The sequence below is a fragment of the Lingula anatina genome, chromosome 4 (genome assembly GCF_051362555.1).
Source record: "Lingula anatina isolate TDL-2025a chromosome 4, LinAna3.0, whole genome shotgun sequence".
Classification (NCBI taxonomy): Eukaryota; Metazoa; Brachiopoda; class Lingulata; order Lingulida; family Lingulidae; genus Lingula; species Lingula anatina.
Genome location: NC_141770.1, coordinates 222,438 through 242,778, shown reverse-complemented (window position 1 = coordinate 242,778; position 20,341 = coordinate 222,438). Strand labels below are relative to the sequence as shown.

Genomic DNA, 20,341 nt, shown 5'->3' with positions numbered 1-20,341 from the left:
TAGCGTGACCACGTAGATGTAGATGATATATACAGTCATGTGGACCAGTAGCTAACCCGCCCACGCCATATAGCGTCAGTGGTCAGTCACTTGTGGTTTATTTAAATGGGCCGGATACAATCTTCTTTCAAGTTTGAGCTTTCAGGATGTTGTTCTGCTTACAGGACTGTTTGTTCTTGCTGTTGGTCAGCATCTGACCCCCGCAAGGCAGTAAATCCTGTTCCACGAAATGAACTGTCACTCAGCAGGAGTGGCCTCAGGCTCGAGGCCGCGGATCCGGGTGCGAAATTTCAGCAAATATTCCCCGCCCCATATCTCGTAACAACAGAACTGCCTGGCCTAATCAGCTGACTGGCCGCGTTTAAGCTGAAAACAGCGTGTGTGTAGCGATAGACGTCTGCTCAACATGGAGATGTTCAAGTCGCAATCCATTTTGCTCTTTCTAGGAGCATTTTTGTTAGCATTTACGTTGATCCAAGCCGAGGACACGGGGTAAGCGTTTTATATTTACCACTACGATCAACTTTCAAGGCTTTCAAGGCGATTTTTGGTGATAAGTTCTTCACAACTGTCCTGTGTATTTATCTAGTTTCATAGAATGAACAATGGAAGTCTTCCTCAGAAATTATAACTATAAATGATGGAAAATAAACAAAACGCTCTCATTGAGTCTTAAAGAGGTGCTATTTTATTTGAAATGAATCACGTAAAAACTCATGAACAGAATTGGCAATAAACACACAGAACTTGAGAAGGATAATACTGGAAATAAGAAAACGTGCTTGATTTGTTTTGAAAATAGTCTCAGGGTTATGTCATGTTACGTTTGAATAATTTTTATCAGCTGCGACTAATATTGTCAGAAGTTCTAAACATTTTAAAACTATAAGCAAACGTTCTCTGGTAGGTTCTTACATAATCTGCAATAATGGAACAAAATCTTCTGGCATGGGACGCACCCTTTTTTAAATACAAGCATTACCTAGATATATGTTTTGACTGTTTACTCCTTAAAATCATACAAAAAATATTGAATGGACATTTTTTATTACAAATTGTGATCATTAGTTCTAATATGTACAAGAAGGTAAAGTGTGGTGTGATTTGAAATCTGTTTCCTCCCTGTATTCTCCTGAGAGTAGCGTAAAGTTGGGATTATGGAGCATCTTTGAACCGGCGTCTTCCCTTCATTAATAAAAAATGATTCTATATTTAAGACAAAATGATAGTTGCTTATACGTATTTATTTTTGAAAAGACTTCTCACTAAAAGTTGATACTGCATATTTTGGAGCAAAACGAAAATCCTAAATGGCATGAAAATTAACAGAAATTTCTCTATGTGTGATCATCAAACATTACACTACCTGTGACTTCAACAGCAACAAAAAATTTACAACAACATAGAAATAAATGGCTGCAGTGAGCCGGTCACGACTGAGACTTACCCTGTATATCTCAATAACCGCAAGTATCATTAATCCAGTTTAAGTCATTGGTTACACGTGGCCGATCACTGTGTCAGATTTTTCGTTTAAACACTTGTTCATTTTTTCCGGAAAACAACCATTTTCACGCTTGTATATCGTCATGGATGAAACCATGTAAGTGGTGATATCATCGTATTCTTCAGTGCCACTATTACGGAGGACGACACCATGTTTGTTGACGAGGCTGAAGCCAAGGCTTACCGACCTCGCCGAGTGAAGAGAGGCTGGAGACGGATACGGATCAGGGTAAAACGCATAACTGGAGAGGAAAGAAAGGAAGAGAGAGAAAGCCGCAGTGAACAAGCCAGACGAGACGAGCTGAACAGATTCTGTACCGCCAACTGTTGGTCTCAATGGACGCCATATTCCCCGTGCTCTGTCCAGTGTGGAAACGGAGGTAAATGTTTTATTGTTAAAAGTACATATTCACTCTATGAGATTTGATAGCCCCCCCCTCCCCCCCTCCTTCAATGCATGCACCCTATAAACGATTTAACCCCTTTAATGTATTTTCTGGGGCGTACCTGATGTTGATGTATCCATCAGAGCTTAGGAAGATGGTCTCTGGTTATAATGACTGGCCAGTCATTTTTAATCAAATCAGCCTTTGTAGATTTAAGTGAAGGTCACATCTAAGTGCAGAAAGGGATAGATACATGCTTCGTGAGAACGAGAACATTGGTTATTTCCCAAGGAAAATCAATTTGGGGGGTAACATGTAGCTGTCCTTTAATGCTGGCAATGATCTGATGGTGCTATCTTTATTTAAACATTTCATTATTCTAATAATTATCTAAATACTCAAGCTTTACATAGATTTCACAATTGTTTGGCTTTGGAATTATGTGCTTTTTATTAACATGGCTATCAGTTTCCACGGATTCACCTTTTCTGTCACTAAGCTGTTTAAGATTAATATGTGCGCGTTAATCTTTTGAAATAATATAAAGCGATATCTCAATAATGTTCAAATAGGCAGATCAAGAGGGCTCATCCACGAGGGTAATAAAGCACTAGTGTTTTGTACGTAAATAGATGCTGAATAGGTTTAGACTAAAATTGTACATTTATACTCTTACTCCGCAGTTAAAGTGCCGAGGCTTGACGGTCTCTGATCTCAGAAATCCCCTGGTTTTCCACTACTTGAAACTAAGTGGAAACAGTGTGAACTCCCAGACTCGGATTGTGATTCAGTTTTGGACAAGGGAGGTATTTATTACTATTGATAACTATCCTATACATGTATGTTGCAACTAATGACTTCCCTCTGTCTCCTAGGCACCAGAACACGCACGCGATCTAAAGCTCCTCCAGCGAGGTGTTCAGGCTGGGCCGCAGGACACAACTGTAACGGTCCCTCCCTGGAACGCCCGGGGTGTTCTGTACCCTGTAGTAACGGTGGCACCCCTGGGAATGCGATGTGCTCCTGTCCACCCGGGTTTATTGGGAATTGTTGTGAGACCAGTAAGTGGAAGTCATATCCATTTATTGTGTATTTTTCATTTAAGGTCGACCAGTCAATGAGAAAACCTACCCGTGATTTTCCATAGCCAGTGCTAGGATACTTCATTGCGACAGTAAAACACGTACAGGTTTTTTTTAAATTTAAAGTAAAGAATAAGCTATATTGCAAGACTGCTGTGAAATTTTGCAGTATGTTAACCTTAAATCATATTTTAACATTTAAGAAGGTTATATAAAGAATGCATATCATTAATATTAACAGAGGTCACCTGTCAACATCCGGGCAGACCCGCCCATGGTGACGTCACACCGAGTGCTCCCCCGCATGACGTAGGCACAAGGGTTACATACAAGTGTGAGACCGGCTACCGCCTGCAAGGAACGAACACTCGGACTTGTCAAGCCAATGGCCAGTTTGATGGATCATTACCGACTTGTTCGCGTACGTGTGTGATACATACTCCAGTAGAACCTTGATCTTTTAATCTTAATCCATTGTGATTTAAGAATTTGCATTACACCCCGTGTTTTCAAATATTGGAATAGAAATATAAAGAATCGATCACCAGGTCAGTTTCTTATCATGGTTATAAATACGAATATTACAAATTTTGTTTGTTATTCACCAGAAAAGAACGAGCAACGACGATTTTCTTCAAGCCAAAGATAACTACTGCATAGTGGCATCTATTATTATGATATGTTTTAATGATCACATATTTCCAACTGGTTCTAGTCGTTGACTGTGGAGATCCGGGTACCCCCACCAAGGGGAATCACAGTGTGACAGCCACCACGTACCAAGGCACCGTGTCCTACTCGTGTTCTACAGGGTACAGAGTTCAGGGAGACACCACCAGGACATGTCAGGCTGACGGTACATGGAGTGGAGAACTGCCACAGTGTCAGAGTAGGTCCAACATGGCACAGCAGTCTGCCTTTATACCTGTATCCCCGTTATAGAGTCCTTAAATCCGCTTTGTTACTCACTCTGTTTTCTCTCCTCTTTTTTTCTCTTTCAGTATGCAAATGTAAATTACAGAGAAAATATAAAAAAAATATAAGAAGCTAAAACGGTTGTCAGACACTTTAGAACATAAAATAATAGTTAAAGATATTTATAGTATTTATATTTGTATTCATTCCACTAGTCATCTCCTGTGGCGCCCTCCCCGGGTTAGAACACGGGGTTCAGAGTCACTCCGGTGGCCCCACTGGGAATGTGTACGGGGGAGAGATGACATTCAGCTGTAACAGTGGGTTTTACCTACAGGGGTCTAGACAGAGAAAATGTCAACTATCAGGACAATGGGACGGAACGCAACCAACTTGTGAACGTAAGGACATTTACTGAATAATGGTTTGATTGGATGATGTTTTTGGATGATAAAAAGCCTCAGTTCTTTTGGGTTTTTTTTTTGTGTTTCGTAAGGAGTTCTTAGGAAGTATTGTAGTGCCGCGCTACTATTTCTTACATATAAGAATTTCGTATTGCTCTGGAGTGCATTGTAAAGGCTAGTCACACTGAGAGATCAAAAACTCTACATATAACGTACAGGTTATAAGATATTGATTATTGCTTGAACAATTCAATCCGCTAGCCATATTTATTATTAGTGTCCATTCGATTTTTCTACAAACATATGTGTATTTGTAAAAATGTGTATTATTTATGATATTTTATGTAAAGTCTACTGAACATTTTAAATGGATTTTAGACTTAAAATAAATTTATTATTTATTATTATTATTATTATAAAAATGTTCTTAAAGAAAACTGCTTTGATATTTTTTATGTAACAGTGATTGCAATAAGATCTTTTCCTTATATCAGCTATCGTCTGTCCTGATCTGACAGACCCACAGTTTGGAACCGCCTCTACACCTCAAGGAACCCGGTTTGGGTCAAAGGTCACCTACACCTGTGACAGTGGCTACATGTTACAGGGAGACGCTGAGAGGACATGTGAGGCACAGGGTATACAGGGGGTGTGGTCAGGAAGTAAACCTCAGTGCACACGTAAGTTGACAATGACGTCATCGATTATGTTTACGTCACAAAGAATGTTGGTCAATATCATTTGACTTGTAATTTAAAGTAAGTGTGTGCAAATATGTTATTTGAGGCGATTGATCTCTCTTTTATATTGGTTTCATATCTGAAATAACTGAAAAATAAATTGGCCTACATAAATAATAAGATAAGGCGCAAATAAATAATATTTGCAATCTAATATAAATTAAAATGACCATATAGAATACTATGAAATTTACGGATAAAATATTCTAAGTTTTCATTGAAGCCATTCAGAACAAACCTGCTTTATTTCAGCTGTGGACTGTGGTGACCCAGGTCTTCCCCAGAATGGTGTCAAGACCGGAAGTGATTACACGTTTGGAAACGAGGTCAACTTTCAGTGTCAGCCCGGCTACTTCCTTCAAGGCAGCGATAAGATCACGTGTACAGCATCCGGGCAGTGGTCTGCAAAATTACCTAACTGTTCAGGTAGATTGATGCCAATTTCTTTATACGTTTCAGACAATTATATAAATTGATTATATATATATTAAAAGGGAAATCAAACATGATATAAGAGAAATGTAATTATTAATTGATAAGATGTTTTGTTCATTTATTATACCCGGCACAGGTTCATGTACTGTTGTCATGATTGTCCATCTCTGTTATTGTTGCTAATGTGTCTTTTCTACTTCTAGCTTGTCCGCTCAACCAGTACAAACCCGGTGTGAACAGCAGAATATCCTGTGTGCCATGCCCTGAAAATTCCCACACTCTAGATGGCGCCAGTACTGATGTCACTCAATGTGTTTGTAACTATGGTTACGAGGGTCCAGCTGGGGGTCCATGTTCAGGTGGGTGTGGTCTTTGTGTTATCAATCAATTTATTTAATAAGGTTTTTAAAGTGAGGTTCTGTAGCAGTGTAGTACTGTAGTTTATATCTTAATAGAAGTCATCTCTTTGTATTCTGCAATCCACATCTTAACCTGCAGGTAGTTTGTGTGCCAAAATCTCAACTTCTCCCAATGGTCTTCATGGGTTTAATCAATTGGTTTGTTTTTATGTAACCTAATACCAATATCATTGTCTCTAGAGATCCGTTGCCCTGCCCTGAATCCCCCAGACCACGGCAGTATTGCAGCGTGTCAAACTGCAGTGAACGACACGTGTACTTTCCAGTGTGACCCAGGGTACATCTTTGGAACAGAAAGTGAAAGTGCCACCAAAGTTTGCAAAATCGATGCCACGTGGACGGGTGGAAATGTCACGTGTCTTGGTGAGTGAAAAAAATAGAGTTAAGCAGCTACCACTATGAGGGGTGTGTGTACAATCGCTGCCTTACCTTTATATTAAAATGTCATATAGGACGAACACAAACATTTGCACACAAACTTAGGTTTATATTTGATTTAACTACATGTATATATTTTACATCAATTCTTCTGAGTCAGCAGTAATAATACAATTTACCATTTCATGGATTGACAGTCAATGCCTCATTTAGTCCATAATTACGTTAACAGTAACAATGTTTTAGTAACAAAGACCATTCCTTAAGACTGCTTGTATATCCATGTGACATATACATTTCAGAATGTCCGGTAAATACGTACAAATCCGACCCCACATCATGTGACAGCTGTCCCGCACTGACGAACACCAATGGAACTGTGGGTAATGTAATATCCGGCTGTGTGTGTGATGGCGGCTACAGGGGACCTGGAGGTGGACCTTGTGATGGTAGGTGGACGGGGACATTTACTGACTATTTTGGTGAAAAGTTTGCACTGATGTCTGCTACTGTCTGTTGTTGAAGTACATGTAAAGATACACTGCATGGTACATCATTTGTATTATTTTATGGAAAATTAACGATGCCCTGTTGTATCTGGATTTTATTTTGATGTGGAAGACGTGCGGTTCTCAATTCTTAATTCTAAATCTTTTTTGTTTTCTTTAGATATTGACGAATGTGTAGAAGAGAATGGTGCAGGTTGTAATCAAACATGTGAGAATACTCCTGGAAGCTACAGGTGTCTGTGCACTATACCTGGTTATAGAGTTCACCCAGTTGACTCAACGTTATGTGAAGGTACATTGAATAATTATTATATACCTGGTTATAGAGTTCACCCAGTTGACTCAACGTTATGTGAAGGTACATTGAATAATTATTATATACCTGGTTATAGAGTTCACCCAGTTGACTCAACGTTATGTGAAGGTACATTGAATAATTATTATATACCTGGTTATAGAGTTCACCCAGTTGACTCAACGTTATGTGAAGGTACATTTAATAATTATTATATACCTGGTTATAGAGTTCACCCAGTTGACTCAACGTTATGTGAAGGTAAGAACCTAAACCGTCATCATATTTTCAATCCAGTTGTTGTTTGGAATCGTCTTAACATATTAGACATTCTAACCATTTAATTATAATAATGGTGAATTTGTCTACTTCCAGTGGAGAAGCAGTGTTCGGTATTCGGTATCCCAGAGAACGGAGGGTCTGTGTGTCATCACGAGTTCTTGACCAACACAGACAGATGTCAGGTGAAATGTAACAAGGGGTTCGAGTACGTGGAAAGAACCAATGCCTTTGAGGTGTGTGGACCGGCCACCAACTGGCAGTGGTCATACGAGATTAATAAAACACCGGTCACTGGATGTGTGGGTAAGAATGGAGCTTTGGTGACTTTGGTGATTAGACAAGAAATGTGTTTTAAGACAATTACAGTGCGGATATAGCCTTGAGTCCTTTGGTCAAAAACTTACATTCGAAAAGAAAGATTAGTTAAAATCAACTTCTTGTGGTTCCCGTTAGCTCACAACTTATTTATTTGCACTGCTTTTGTATACAATTATGAAATAATGAAGACAATATTATTTAAGAAAAAAAAACTTATTTTGTCACTCAGTTTCTTATTACAGAATTCATATTTCCACAATAATTAATTTCACTTTGTTCGTTCTTCAATACTTTCATAATTGTGACGATTATTTAATTGCAGAGCAATTCTTTCCTGGAGTGGAACTAGAGGCAGAAATAGCGTACTTTGTTGACGACTGTGTGGCTCTTACTTTTACTCAGCGTAGAGAAGCAAAGCAAGCTTTGGTTGACATTTTAGAACAAAGGGGTGTCTGCAAACAAAATGGCGTCTCTGTTTGTAATATCTCGGACGTCCAAATTGAATGCGGTCCTCAGTATTCCTTTGGTGGTGTTCGTAAACGTGACACGTCTGGCAATATTCTGAGGTTCAGATTTAAGATCAAAACACAACAGAAGCCTTCAATTGATTTAGACTGTACCAAGTATTGTAATGGCTCTGAAAACTGTGACGAATGCGCCCAAGGATACATGACAGAGACGGAGAATATGATGAACAACCAGCAGAAAGAAGTTCAGGAGATATTCAGCCCAATTGGTTCTCAAATTAATGAAACAGCGGCAAATGTCACAGAAGCGCCTATTCCACCACCAGTGCTGAAGATTGGAACTTTGGTGCTGAATCCGGTGCCAAACAGTTTCAAGATGGACAAGAATATGTCGGTGTCTTGTGAAGATGGCATGGAAGTACGCGGGACATCCTGTGGTGAGTATATCCGCCGTCTTTTACATGATCTGTGTATACTATAATCATTGAACTCTATACAACTATATGACAGCCTCATTTATACATACACTAGTCAGAGTCCAGCACCCCTTGACCCTCATGGTATTAATTTGACTCCTATATAAAGGTCAAATTACCCCACTACCAGAGTCTTTAGACTCACTTATCAGCGTCAATCACCCCTTGGCCCTCATGGAGTCGATCTGACTCTAAAATCAGAATCAAATTACCGGGGGACAGTGTCTGGTGGCAGTGAGCAGACGTGCGTGGAGAGAACAGTTTTCATCATCCTTTGTCTGTATAAACATTACTTTATTGACCATAGTTGGTTTTATGCATGAACAAGTGGTATTCTGTGTGTTTCTGCATGCAGAACTCGTGCACTTCTTACTGGCCCGGGCTTTCAGTTGCCACACCCTTTATGTGATATGTTGGTATACAGGTCAGCAGGTTTTGTTTCCAGGTTGTAGTTTTGACCCGTCAATGCATGTCACTGGGGAGGTATGCTCACTCATTGATATATATATATATATATATATGCTGTTTATTACTAGATTTACACACTGTTTGTTATTGCTGTTCCAACACCACATGCGACCGGATGGCCTTGTGGGTAGTGTCCGCGCGGGAGGGCGTAGGTTCAAACACTACCGGGGTCATATCGGTCTTCAATAAACGGTTCCTGCTGTCAACCCGCTTGGCATTGTTGTTGCTGCTGTTTTCATAATGAGCCAAGGAGTCAAAAATCCCTTAATATGGGGTCATGGTTACTCTTTTGTTGAGATAAATCAAAGGATGAAGGGATGTGTGAATGGAGTCAATTGTGACCCTCCTGTGGGGTCTGGGATGGCGTTACTCCATCGGAGTCACCTGACTCCAATTAGGAGTTATTTTAGGCACCACTGCTGGACTCCAAGTTTGGAGTCACTTGGACTCCGATTTTATTCTCAGTGAACTGAAGCCTACGTTTTAATTGTTTACCTATATGAATAATATTTCTATGGTTTAACGTCAAAGAAAAAGATATGAAGATCAATTGCCTAGTGCACATTGTTTACTTCTTATGTAATTGCAGGCCCTGCCCTTTTTTATCTTTGGGCTACGTATTTGGTTTGTGGTCTAAAATGTCAAATATTTTCACAAGTTTATACCCGGACCTTAACTGCTTCACAGGGAATGTTTCATATTGACTGGCATTCAAACAGTTTGAGGTTGACCACAAAGGTCCGGGTTCTGAAAGCGCTTGAAAAAAAATTGTTTTCCACTCTCCAGCAAGTTGGTGATTTCAATGCTAATAGATTATGATTGCAAATAAACATGATGATAGATATATAGTCATTTCATAGAAGCAGGTCTGGGTTTAACGAATTATCAGAAATTAGATGGTAAATACTTATGTCCGGGTGCTTGAAAATGAGTGAGAGGATTATTCAGAATACTGTTGTTTTAATTATAAACGAGAGTGAGTCAAAGCTGTAATTCAACTGAAAAGGAACACGTTCGTGATGTAAGCCTAGATATACGTTAATCAAAAATCCCGTTTTTCAATTTTTCTGGCAAATCATGCAGTTAGTGTAAAGGAACTATCTGAACGTCGTGTTTATCTCCCAGTAACTGTAAAACCAGACCCATGGGTCTAAACAATGTACAGTCTGGCGTTCATTTGGGACATAAAGGACATGTGCAATTCTTTGTATTCTTGATATAGCATGCATCTTAATGCGTTTTATTGTTCTTTCAGTTCCCTGTCCTGCTGGTCGATATTTGCCGATAGGGGGCACCAGCTGCCAGAAGTGTCCACCAGGGACGTTCCAAACTGAAGCCAAGCGCACGTACTGCCTGCCATGTCCGCGTGGGTTTGCCTCCCTTACTGGATCTCCAGACTGCAGTCCCATATTCAAAATCTTCGTTGAATTTATCAAGCAGCTCCGTGAACTTGGGAAGACTATAAGTGAAAACCAGGGCAACATTTCGGCCATTTTTACATCCAAGTGAACGTGTGAAATACTGCAGCTGTAATAAGATCTATTTTAGATGTAAATGTCGCAATGGGGCTGGTTATATATGTGTAGTACTTTAATTGCTCAAGTTTACCAGGTGTGTACACGTTGTAAAGGTCGCACGATTTGTCCTCTTTGCTTACGGTGTAACCCCTCAAACTAGAACGCGTATTCAATTGAACCCTCGCTGAAACTGTTAAAGGTTTAAGCTCAAGCTACAGATAAATGCATTCATTTATTGTCTTATATCGTGAAAAGTACGTGATTCTTTATAAGGATCGTCTGAACGTCTATGCTGCCTTGCAGAAACATGTCTTAAAGAAGACACCCTGGCTTATAATGCGTTATAAAACTGTTACTCTCATTATAATAGGATGACTTTGTGTTTGATGTTTAAGTGCTGATTTCCTTCTTTTGTTGTTGGTGATTTTTGGCAATCATGATTACATCGTTAAGTATCTGTACATAAATGATACTAGAAATGACGTACTGGTAAATAACAGCATTGTTTGATTATTTCTGTTATTTCATTTTCTAATATTTTAAGATAGACTTTAGTCTATGCTAAGAATGTCTTGTAATTTCAAAGCTGATAAATAAATTCATGATATTTATATCTGCAGTTTATGTGTTTGATTACTGTACCCTTTCGTGGCATGACGGAAAGAAAAAAACCATAATTAGCGGGAACTTCCAAATGTTTCAGTTTTCATTCATTTGTCATTTCTTTTGCGATATACAAGCGAATTCACCGGATTCACGCCCTTTTATCCAAGCCATCAGAATCTTTAAATACACTTCTCCTTAAGTGCAATTCTACGAAAATCTATTTCCAAAGAAGAATATTCTTCTACCGAGATAAAACTTTCACTTATCTTTGCTTTAAACGACGTTTTGACAATGACTTGCATGTCTAAATACATTTATAGCGCCCTGGGTGATTTATGTGACTGTTTGTCACAGTAATAAGGAAATAGAACTGAGTAACACACACACCAAGCTATTTGGTCCTCATTTACTTGAAATCATTTCTCTCAAATTTTGGCTCGTAAAAGCCGTCCTTCCCCGAAGAAAATACCGCAGTGACATTATCAGCTAATTACTTATCAAATAATCTACATATTTTTGTTGTAAGAGGATTTGCATGGGGGTCCTGCATCTTCAACAAGTTCACTTTCAACCCAAGCACCATGCGGTGGATTTTAGGGGCAGTTTTAGTAGCTTTTGCTTTGATTGAAGCTGCTGACCAGAGGTAAGTGTTGACCTCCTTATTGCTATTGTTGACCTCCATAATTTAAGTCATGTAGATGCTATTGTACACTAAGATAAAGCAAAATGAAGAAAGAGAAAAACGTATGTCAACAATTGCAATGAGATTATTTTAGGTAGCATCTTGGCATGGTACAATGTACAAATGTGCCGAATTCGGTGCTTCTCGATGTAATTGCATATTTTTCAATTTTTGCAGGCTTTTGTTCAAATATCACGCCCATGATTGGTCACAAGTTACTGTGTATCTTATCTTGCCGTTATAATATCTAACTCATTGGTCATTGCATTGTCTTAGTGACGTCAAAAATGACGGCATCTTCATGGACGAGGCATCAGCCAAGGCGTTCGGCCCACGGCGGGTTAAGAGGAGCTGGTTGGGTGGTATCATTAAGAAAATAACTGGAGAAGAACGGAGTGAAGAGAAAGAAAGCCGGAAGGAGACGGCCAGACGAAATGAGTTGAACAGATTCTGTACCGCCAACTGTTGGTCGCAGTGGACGCCATATTCCCCGTGCTCTGTCCAGTGTGGACACGGAGGTGAGGACTTTAACAATGGTGTTGGTATTATTAGATGATACTGTCCAGTGTGGACACGGAGGTGAGCACTTTAACTAAATGGATGACCATATAAATGGGCAAAACTCCATTGATGATTTGCATTTGTAAATATATTACATGTAGCTAAAAATAAATAAATAAATAAATAAATAAATAAATAAAAGAGTTTATACATTGTTCGTTGTATGTATTGGCAAAATGATGACAACATAAACAAATTAATAAGCATAATATGACAAGCAGAGCAAAAGACATAAGTGGACAGCAAAATATCACAAGGTACAAACTGAAAAAAATGGGTGAAATACTCTGTATTGGTAAATTCAAAGTATTGTATTCTGACATATAGGCACCAGAACACGCACGCGATCTAAAGCTCCTCCAGCGAGGTGTTCAGGCTGGGCCGCCGGACACAACTGTAACGGACCCTCCCTGGAACGCCCGGGGTGTTCTGTACCCTGTAGTAACGGTGGCACCCCTGGGAATGCGATGTGCTCCTGTCCACCCGGGTTTATTGGGAAATGCTGTGAGACCAGTAAGTACTGTGTAGAAGTATTGTCCGTTTTATGTCTGTTTTATTTGGCGTGCATGCTAATTGCACAGATATTGTGTATGGTGTTGATAGAAGATAATCATTTTTTTCAACACTGTACTATGTGGAAAGCCCCTTTCCTCCGCCCCCGAAAAAAGACCCGAAAGCAGGATTACCTCTAAATTTGTAAAACATCTACGGACAATCTCTGTCTTTATAAATCCCTGCTGCATAAAAATTTATAAGATGTTAAATGTCAACTGTGTTAGTTTATGAGATGACTGTTGGCAAAATCTATACTTCAAATTAGACAGGTTATAATGTTTATGATTGTCAAACAGAGGTCACCTGTCAACATCCGGGCAGACCAGCTCATGGTGACGTCACTCCCAGTTCTCCCCCGCATGACATAGGCACGAGGGTTACATATAGATGTGAGACCGGCTACCGCCTGCAGGGAACAGACACTCGAACTTGCCAAACTAACGGCAAGTTCGATGGATCATTGCCGACTTGTGAGCGTAAGTAAAATGATATATTTTAATCTTTATTATTGGGATTAAATCTTCATCTTATATTTCAAATGTCTAGGGTTCAAGTATTTGACATTTGATCACACTCATTCTCAATATTGAGCCAATTTAACATTTTTTTAAGTAAACGATCGGAAGAATTGTTTTTGAAAGTGAAGCCTTACTAACATCAGTCTAAAAACTATCTAGATTTATCTGTCTTCGCACAAAAAAAAAAAAAAAAAAAAAAATTCAGAGACAAACCACACTTTTCTCTAAAAGTACATTGTACATAGGCAGCTTTGGGAGAGTTATTACCACATATTTCCAACTGGTTCTAGTTGTTGACTGTGGAGATCCGGGTACCCCCACCCAGGGGAATCACAGTGTGACAGTCACCACGTACCAAGGCACCGTGTCCTACTCGTGTTCTACAGGGTACAGAGTTCAGGGAGACACCACCAGGACATGTCAGGCTGACGGTACATGGAGTGGAGAACTGCCTCAGTGTCAGAGTAGGTCCAACACGGCACCGCAGTCCGCCTTTATAATGTTACCTCTACCCCGGCTTAAATGTAATAATAACCACGACTATGTTATCTTTGACACATATACACTTCTTTTCTCTTCTTTTTTTACCGCACTGTCAGAGTAGGTCCAACATGGCACCGCACTCCGCTATTATAATGTTACCTTTATCTCCGTTATAATGTCATAATACCCGCTTCTATCTTTGTCACATATAAACGTCTATTCTCTTCTTTCTGTATGCAATTGTAAATGACAGAGAAAAATAATGATTTAAGGAGTTAACACTTTAGAATATTGTAGCTTTAAGTTTGTTAAAGCTGTATTTGTATTCATTCCACTAGTCATCTCCTGTGGCGCCCTCCCCGGGTTAGAAAACGGGGTTCAGAGTCACTCCGGTGGCCCCACTGGGAATGTGTACGGGGGAGAGATGACATTCAGCTGTAACAGTGGGTTTTACCTACAGGGGTCTAGACAGAGAAAGTGTCAACTATCAGGACAGTGGGACGGAACTCAGCCAACTTGTGAACGTAAGGTTATTTACTGAATAATGGTTTGATTGGATGCTTTTTGAACTATAAATGGTCTGGGTTATGTCGGGTAGCACAGTGGTACTTTTATTTGCATTTCAGAACTTTTTATTGTTATTTTGAGGAGTAATCACAGTCAGAGGTTATTGACTTCACATAATACTACCTTATACGTTATGAGCTATTATTCATAAGCTATTTGTAAGTGCTTGAACAATTTAAGGATCACGAAACCTGCTAACCATCATATAGGCCTATATAGTTCCATTGCCACTTAGATTTATCCACATTCTGTACATATGTGTATAAACGAATTAGCTCTTTAAGAACTCATTTTCTATCACAGCAATTGTCTGTCCTGATCTGACAGACCCACAGTTTGGAACCGCTTCTACACCTCAAGGAACCCGGTTTGGGTCAAAGGTCACCTACACCTGTGACAGTGGCTACATGTTACAGGGAGACGCTGAGAGGACATGTGAGGCACAGGGTATACAGGGGGTGTGGTCAGGAAGTAAACCTCAGTGCACACGTAAGTTGACAATGACGTCATCGATTATGTTTACGTCACAAAGAATGTTGGTTTACAGCATGTGATTTGTAATATGAAGTGAATGTGTGCCAATGTAAGTGCGTCGTTTGATCTGTAAATCTGAAGTATAGAGGAAAAAGTAAGTCGTTTTTTTATCTCTGTTGCTATGCAAAATTAATTTATCTCGTTTAAAATCTTGAATTGTATCAGCAAAAATATGTTTTATTAAAATAACTAAATCCCGGCATGGAAAACATTTCCAAATCGAAGTGACAATTTGTATAGAATGCATATAATAAATTTAAATAACAATTTTATATAATCAATCTCAAAATAGTGCTCAATGATGAAAAACTCTGATAGCGTATCAATACAACAAACCATTTCAGCTGTGGACTGTGGTGACCCAGGTCTTCCACAGAATGGCGTCAAAACCGGAAGTGAATACACGTTTGGAAACGAGGTCAACTTTCAGTGTCAGCCCGGCTACTTCCTTCAAGGCAGCGATAAGATCACGTGTACAGCATCCGGGCAGTGGTCTGCAAAATTACCTAACTGTTCAGGTAGATTCCTGTCCATTTCTTCATACGTTTCAGAAATTATATAAATTGATTATATATATTAAATGGGAAAAAAAAACATAAGAGAAAAATAATTATTTTAATATTTAAATTAAATCAATTAAAATTGATAAGATGTTTTGTTCATTTATATTCGGCACAGGTTCATGTACTGTTATCATGATTGTCCATCTCTGTTATTGTTGCTAATGTGTCTTTTCTACTTCTAGCTTGTCCGCTCAACCAGTACAAACCCGGTGTGAACAGCAGAATATCCTGTGTGCCATGCCCTGAAAACTCTCACACTCTAGATGGCGCCAGTACTGATGTCACTCAATGTGTTTGTAACTATGGTTACGAGGGTCCAGCTGGGGGTCCATGTTCAGGTGGGTGTGGTCTTTGTGTTATCAATCAATTTATTTAATAAGCTATTTAAAGTGAGGTTCTGTAGCAGTTTCGTACTGTACATGTAGTTTATATCTTAATAGAAGTCATCTCTTTGTATTCTGCAATCCACATCTTAACCTGCAGGTAGTTTGTGTGCCAAAATCTCAACTTCTCACAATGGTCTTCATGGGTTTAATCAATTGGTTTGTTTTTATGTAACCTAATACCAATATCATTGTCTCTAGAGATCCGTTGCCCTGCCCTGAATCCCCCAGACCACGGCAGTATTGCAGCGTGTCAAACTGCAGTGAACGACACGTGTACTTTCCATTGTGACCCAGGGTACATCTTTGGAACAGAAAGTGAAAGTGCCACCAAAGTTTGCAAAATCGATGCCACGTGGACGGGTGGAAATGTCACGTGTCTTGGTGAGTGAAAAAAAGAGTTAAGTAGCTACCAGTATGAGGAGTGTGTGTGCAATCGCTGCCTTACCTTTATATCAAAATGTCATATAGGACGAACACAAACTTTGCATTGACCACTTAGGTTTATACTTGATTTAACTACATGTATATATTTTACATCAATTCTTCTGAGTCAGCAGCAATAATACAATTTACCATTTCATGGATTGACAGTCAATGCCTCATTTAGCCCATAATTACGTTAACAGTAACAATGTTTAAATAACAAAGACCATTCTTTAAGACTGCTTGTATATCCATGTGACATATACATTTCAGAATGTCCGGTAAATACGTACAAATCCGACCCCACATCATGTGACAGCTGTCCCGCACTGACGAACACCAATGGAACTGTGGGTAATGTAATATCCGGCTGTGTGTGTGATGGCGGCTACAGGGGACCTGGAGGTGGACCTTGTGATGGTAGGTGGACGGGGACATTTACTATTTTGGTGAAAAAATTGCACTGAAGTCTGCTACTGTCTGTTGTTGAAGTACATGTAAAGATACACTGCATTGTACATCATTTGTATTATTTTATGGAAAATTAACGATGCCCTATTGTATCTGGTATTTATTTTGGTGTGAAAGACGTGCAGTTGTGAATTCTTAATTCTAAATCTGTTTTGTTTTCTTTAGATATTGACGAATGTGTAGAAGAGAATGGTGCAGGTTGTAATCAAACATGTGAGAATACTCCTGGAAGCTACAGGTGTCTGTGTACTATACCTGGTTATAGAGTTCACCCGGTTGACTCAACCTTATGTGAAGGTAAGAACCTAAACCGTCATCATATTTTCAATCCAGTTGTTGTTTGGAATCGTCTTAACATATTAGACATTCTAACCATTTAATTATAATAATGGTGAATTTGTCTACTTCCAGTGGAGAAGCAGTGTTCGGTATTCGGTATCCCAGAGAACGGAGGGTCTGTGTGTCATCACGAGTTCTTGACCAACACAGACAGATGTCAGGTGAAATGTAACAAGGGGTTCGAGTACGTGGAAAGAACCAATGCCTTTGAGGTGTGTGGACCGGGCACCAACTGGCAGTGGTCATACGAGATTAATAAAACACCGGTCACTGGATGTGTGGGTAAGAATGGAGCTTTGGTGACTTTGGTGATTAGACAAGAAATATGCTTTAAGGCAATTACAGTGCGGATATAGCCTTGAGTCCTTTGGTCAAAAACTTACATTCGAAAAGAAAGATTAGTTAAAATCAACTTCTTGTGGTTCCCGTTAGCTCACAACTTATTTATTTGCACTGCTTTTGTATACAATTATGAAATAATGAAGACAATATTATTTAAGAAAAAAAAAACTTATTTTGTCACTTATTTTCTTATTAAAGAATTCATATTTCCACAATAATTAATTTCACTTTGTTCGTTCTTCAATACTTTCATAATTGTGACGATTATTTAATTGCAGAGCAATTCTTTCCTGGAGTGGAACTAGAGGCAGAAATAGCGTACTTTGTTGACGACTGTGTGTCTCTTACTTTTACTCAGCGTAGAGAAGCAAAGCAAGCTTTGGTTGACATTTTAGAACAAAGGGGTGTCTGCAAACAAAATGGCGTCTCTGTTTGTAATATCTCGGACGTCCAAATTGAATGCGGTCCTCAGTATTCCTTTGGTGGTGTTCGTAAACGTGACACGTCTGGCAATATTCTGAAGTTAATATTTAAGATCAAAACACAACAGAAGCCTTCAATTGATTTAGACTGTACCAAGTATTGTAATGGCTCTGAAAACTGTGACGAATGCGCCCAAGGATACATGTCAGAGACGGAGAATATGATGAACAGCCAGCAGAAAGAAGTTCAGGAGATATTCAGCCCAGTTGGTTCTCAAATTAATGAAACAGCGCCAAATGTCACAGAAGCGCCTATTCCACCACCAGTGCTGAAGATTGGAACTTTGGTGCTGAATCCGGTGCCAAACAGCTTCAAGATGGACAAGAATATGTCGGTGTCTTGTGAAGATGGTATGGAAGTTCGCGGGACAACCTGTGGTGAGTATATCCACCGTCTTTTACATGATCTGTGTGAACTATAATCATTGAACTCTATGCAACTATATGACAGCCTCATTTATACATATACTGAACCCTACGTTTTAATTGTTTACCTATATGAATAATTTTTCTATGGTTTAACGTCAAATAAATAAGATATGAAGATCAATTGTCTAGTGCACATTGTTTACTTCGTATGTAATTGCAGGTCATGCCCTTTTTTTATCTTTGGGCTTCTTATTTGGTTTGTGGTCTAAAATGTCAAATATTTTCACAAGTTTATACCCGGACCTTTACTGCTTCACAGGGAATGTTTCATATTGACTGGCATTCAAACAGTTTGAGGTTGACCACAAAGGTCCGGGTTCTGAAAGCGTTTGAAAAAAAAATGTTTTCCACTCTTCAGCAAGTTGGTGATTTTAATGCTAATAGATTATAATTGCAAATAAACATAATGATAGATATATAGTCATTTCATCGAATCAGGTCTGGGTTTTAGACATTATCGGAAATTAGATGGTAAATACTTATGTCCGGGTGCTTGAAAATGTGTGAAAGTATTAGTCAGAATACTGTTGATTTATTTATAATCGAGAGTGAGTCAAAGCTGTAATTCAACTGAAAAGGAACACGCCCGTGATGTAAGCCTAGATATATGTTAATCAAAAAACCCGTTTTTCAATTTTTCTGGCAAATCATGTAGTTAGTGTAAAGGAACTATCTGAACGCCGTGTTTATCTCCCAGTAACTGTAAAACCAGACCCATGGGTCTAAACAATGCACAGTCTGGCGTTCATTTGGGACATAAAGGTCATGTGCAATTCTTTGTATTCTTGATATAGCATGCATCTTAATGCGTTTTATTGTTCTTTCAGTTCCCTGTCCTGCTGGTCGATATTTGCCGATAGGGGGCACCAGCTGCCAGAAGTGTCCACCAGGGACGTTCCAAACTGAAGCCAAGCGCACGTACTGCCTGCCATGTCCGCGTGGGTTTGCCTCCCTTACTGGATCTCCAGACTGCAGTCCCATATTCAAAATCTTCGTTGAATTTATCAAGCAGCTTCGTGAACTTGGGAAGACTATAAGTGAAAACCAGGGCAACATTTCGGCCATTTTTACATCCAAGTGAACGTGTGAAATACTGCAGCTGTAATAAGATCTATTTTAGATGTAAATGTCGCAATGGGGCTGGTTATATATGTGTAGTACTTTAATTGCTCAAGTTTAGCAGGTGTCAACACGTTGTGAAGGTCGCACGATTTGTCCTCTTTGCTTATGGTGTAAGCTCCTCAAACTAGAACGCGTATTCAATTGAACCCTCGCTGAAACTGTTAAAGGCTTAAGCTCAAGCTACAGATAAATGCATTCTTTTATTGTCTTATATCGTGAAAAGTACGTGATTCTTTATAAGGCTCGTCTGAACGTCTATGCTGCCTTACATAAACATGTCTTAAAGAAGACACCCTGGCTTATAATGCGTTATAAAACTGTTACTCTCATTACAATAGGATGACTTTGTGTTTGATGTTTAAGTGCTGATTTCCTTCTTTTGTTGTTGGTGATTTTTGGCAATCATGATTACATCGTTAAGTATCTGTACATAAATGATACTAGAAATGACGTACTGGTAAATAACAGCATTGTTTGATTATTTTTGTTATTTCATTTTCTAATATTTTAAGATAGACTTTAGTCTATGCTAAGAATGTCTGGTAATTTCAAAGCAGATAAATAAAGTAATGATATTTATATCTGCAGTTTATGTGTTTGATTACTGTACCCTTACGTGGCATGACGGAAAGAAAATACACCATAATTAGCGGGAACTTTCAAATGTTTCAGTTTTCATTA

General features: G+C 39.0%; 2 protein-coding genes across 3 annotated transcripts; both read left to right on the top strand.

Moving 5' to 3' along the window:
* The first annotated feature begins 300 nt into the window (after positions 1–300).
* LOC106163469 (uncharacterized) lies at positions 301–11,208 on the top strand. Its single transcript, XM_013541066.2, has 15 exons — positions 301–492; positions 1,633–1,886; positions 2,768–2,953; positions 3,216–3,395; positions 3,690–3,863; positions 4,105–4,290; positions 4,788–4,973; positions 5,286–5,459; positions 5,672–5,827; positions 6,068–6,250; positions 6,568–6,714; positions 6,935–7,066; positions 7,445–7,654; positions 7,992–8,573; positions 10,336–11,208. Exons 1-15 carry the CDS (start codon positions 407–409, stop codon positions 10,587–10,589), a joined length of 3,090 nt encoding a protein of 1,029 aa, XP_013396520.2. The 5' UTR covers positions 301–406; the 3' UTR covers positions 10,590–11,208.
* A 457-nt stretch (positions 11,209–11,665) lies between these two features.
* LOC106151858 (sushi, von Willebrand factor type A, EGF and pentraxin domain-containing protein 1-like) lies at positions 11,666–20,239 on the top strand. Of its 2 annotated transcripts, XM_087012030.1 has the most exons (15): positions 11,666–11,846; positions 12,162–12,403; positions 12,774–12,959; positions 13,298–13,477; positions 13,810–13,983; positions 14,341–14,526; positions 14,873–15,058; positions 15,448–15,621; positions 15,849–16,004; positions 16,251–16,433; positions 16,749–16,895; positions 17,112–17,243; positions 17,358–17,567; positions 17,906–18,487; positions 19,366–20,239. In XM_087012030.1, the coding sequence occupies exons 1-15, from the start codon at positions 11,785–11,787 to the stop codon at positions 19,617–19,619; spliced, it is 3,054 nt and encodes a 1,017-aa protein (XP_086868156.1). In that variant the 5' UTR covers positions 11,666–11,784; the 3' UTR covers positions 19,620–20,239. The 2 variants fall into 2 exon arrangements, with proteins under 2 accessions (XP_086868156.1, XP_086868155.1); XM_087012029.1 differs by lacking the exon at positions 11,666–11,846 and having other exon boundaries at positions 12,293–12,464.
* The last annotated feature ends 102 nt before the right edge of the window (positions 20,240–20,341 follow it).

What these genes read in the sequence shown, in the direction of transcription:
- LOC106163469 (XM_013541066.2), top strand. Translation starts at nt 407, where the DNA reads ATGGAGATGTTCAAGTCGCAATCCATTTTGCTCTTTCTAGGAGCATTT. An exon ending in TGGAGGTGGACCTTGTGATG is followed by an intron (nt 6,715 to 6,934) that starts GTAGGTGGACGG and finishes TGTTTTCTTTAG; the next exon opens with ATATTGACGAATGTGTAGAA. An exon ending in ACCGGTCACTGGATGTGTGG is followed by an intron (nt 7,655 to 7,991) that starts GTAAGAATGGAG and finishes ATTTAATTGCAG; the next exon opens with AGCAATTCTTTCCTGGAGTG.
- LOC106151858 (XM_087012030.1), top strand. Translation starts at nt 11,785, where the DNA reads ATGCGGTGGATTTTAGGGGCAGTTTTAGTAGCTTTTGCTTTGATTGAA. An exon ending in TGGGAAATGCTGTGAGACCA is followed by an intron (nt 12,960 to 13,297) that starts GTAAGTACTGTG and finishes ATTGTCAAACAG; the next exon opens with AGGTCACCTGTCAACATCCG. An exon ending in ATCATTGCCGACTTGTGAGC is followed by an intron (nt 13,478 to 13,809) that starts GTAAGTAAAATG and finishes AACTGGTTCTAG; the next exon opens with TTGTTGACTGTGGAGATCCG.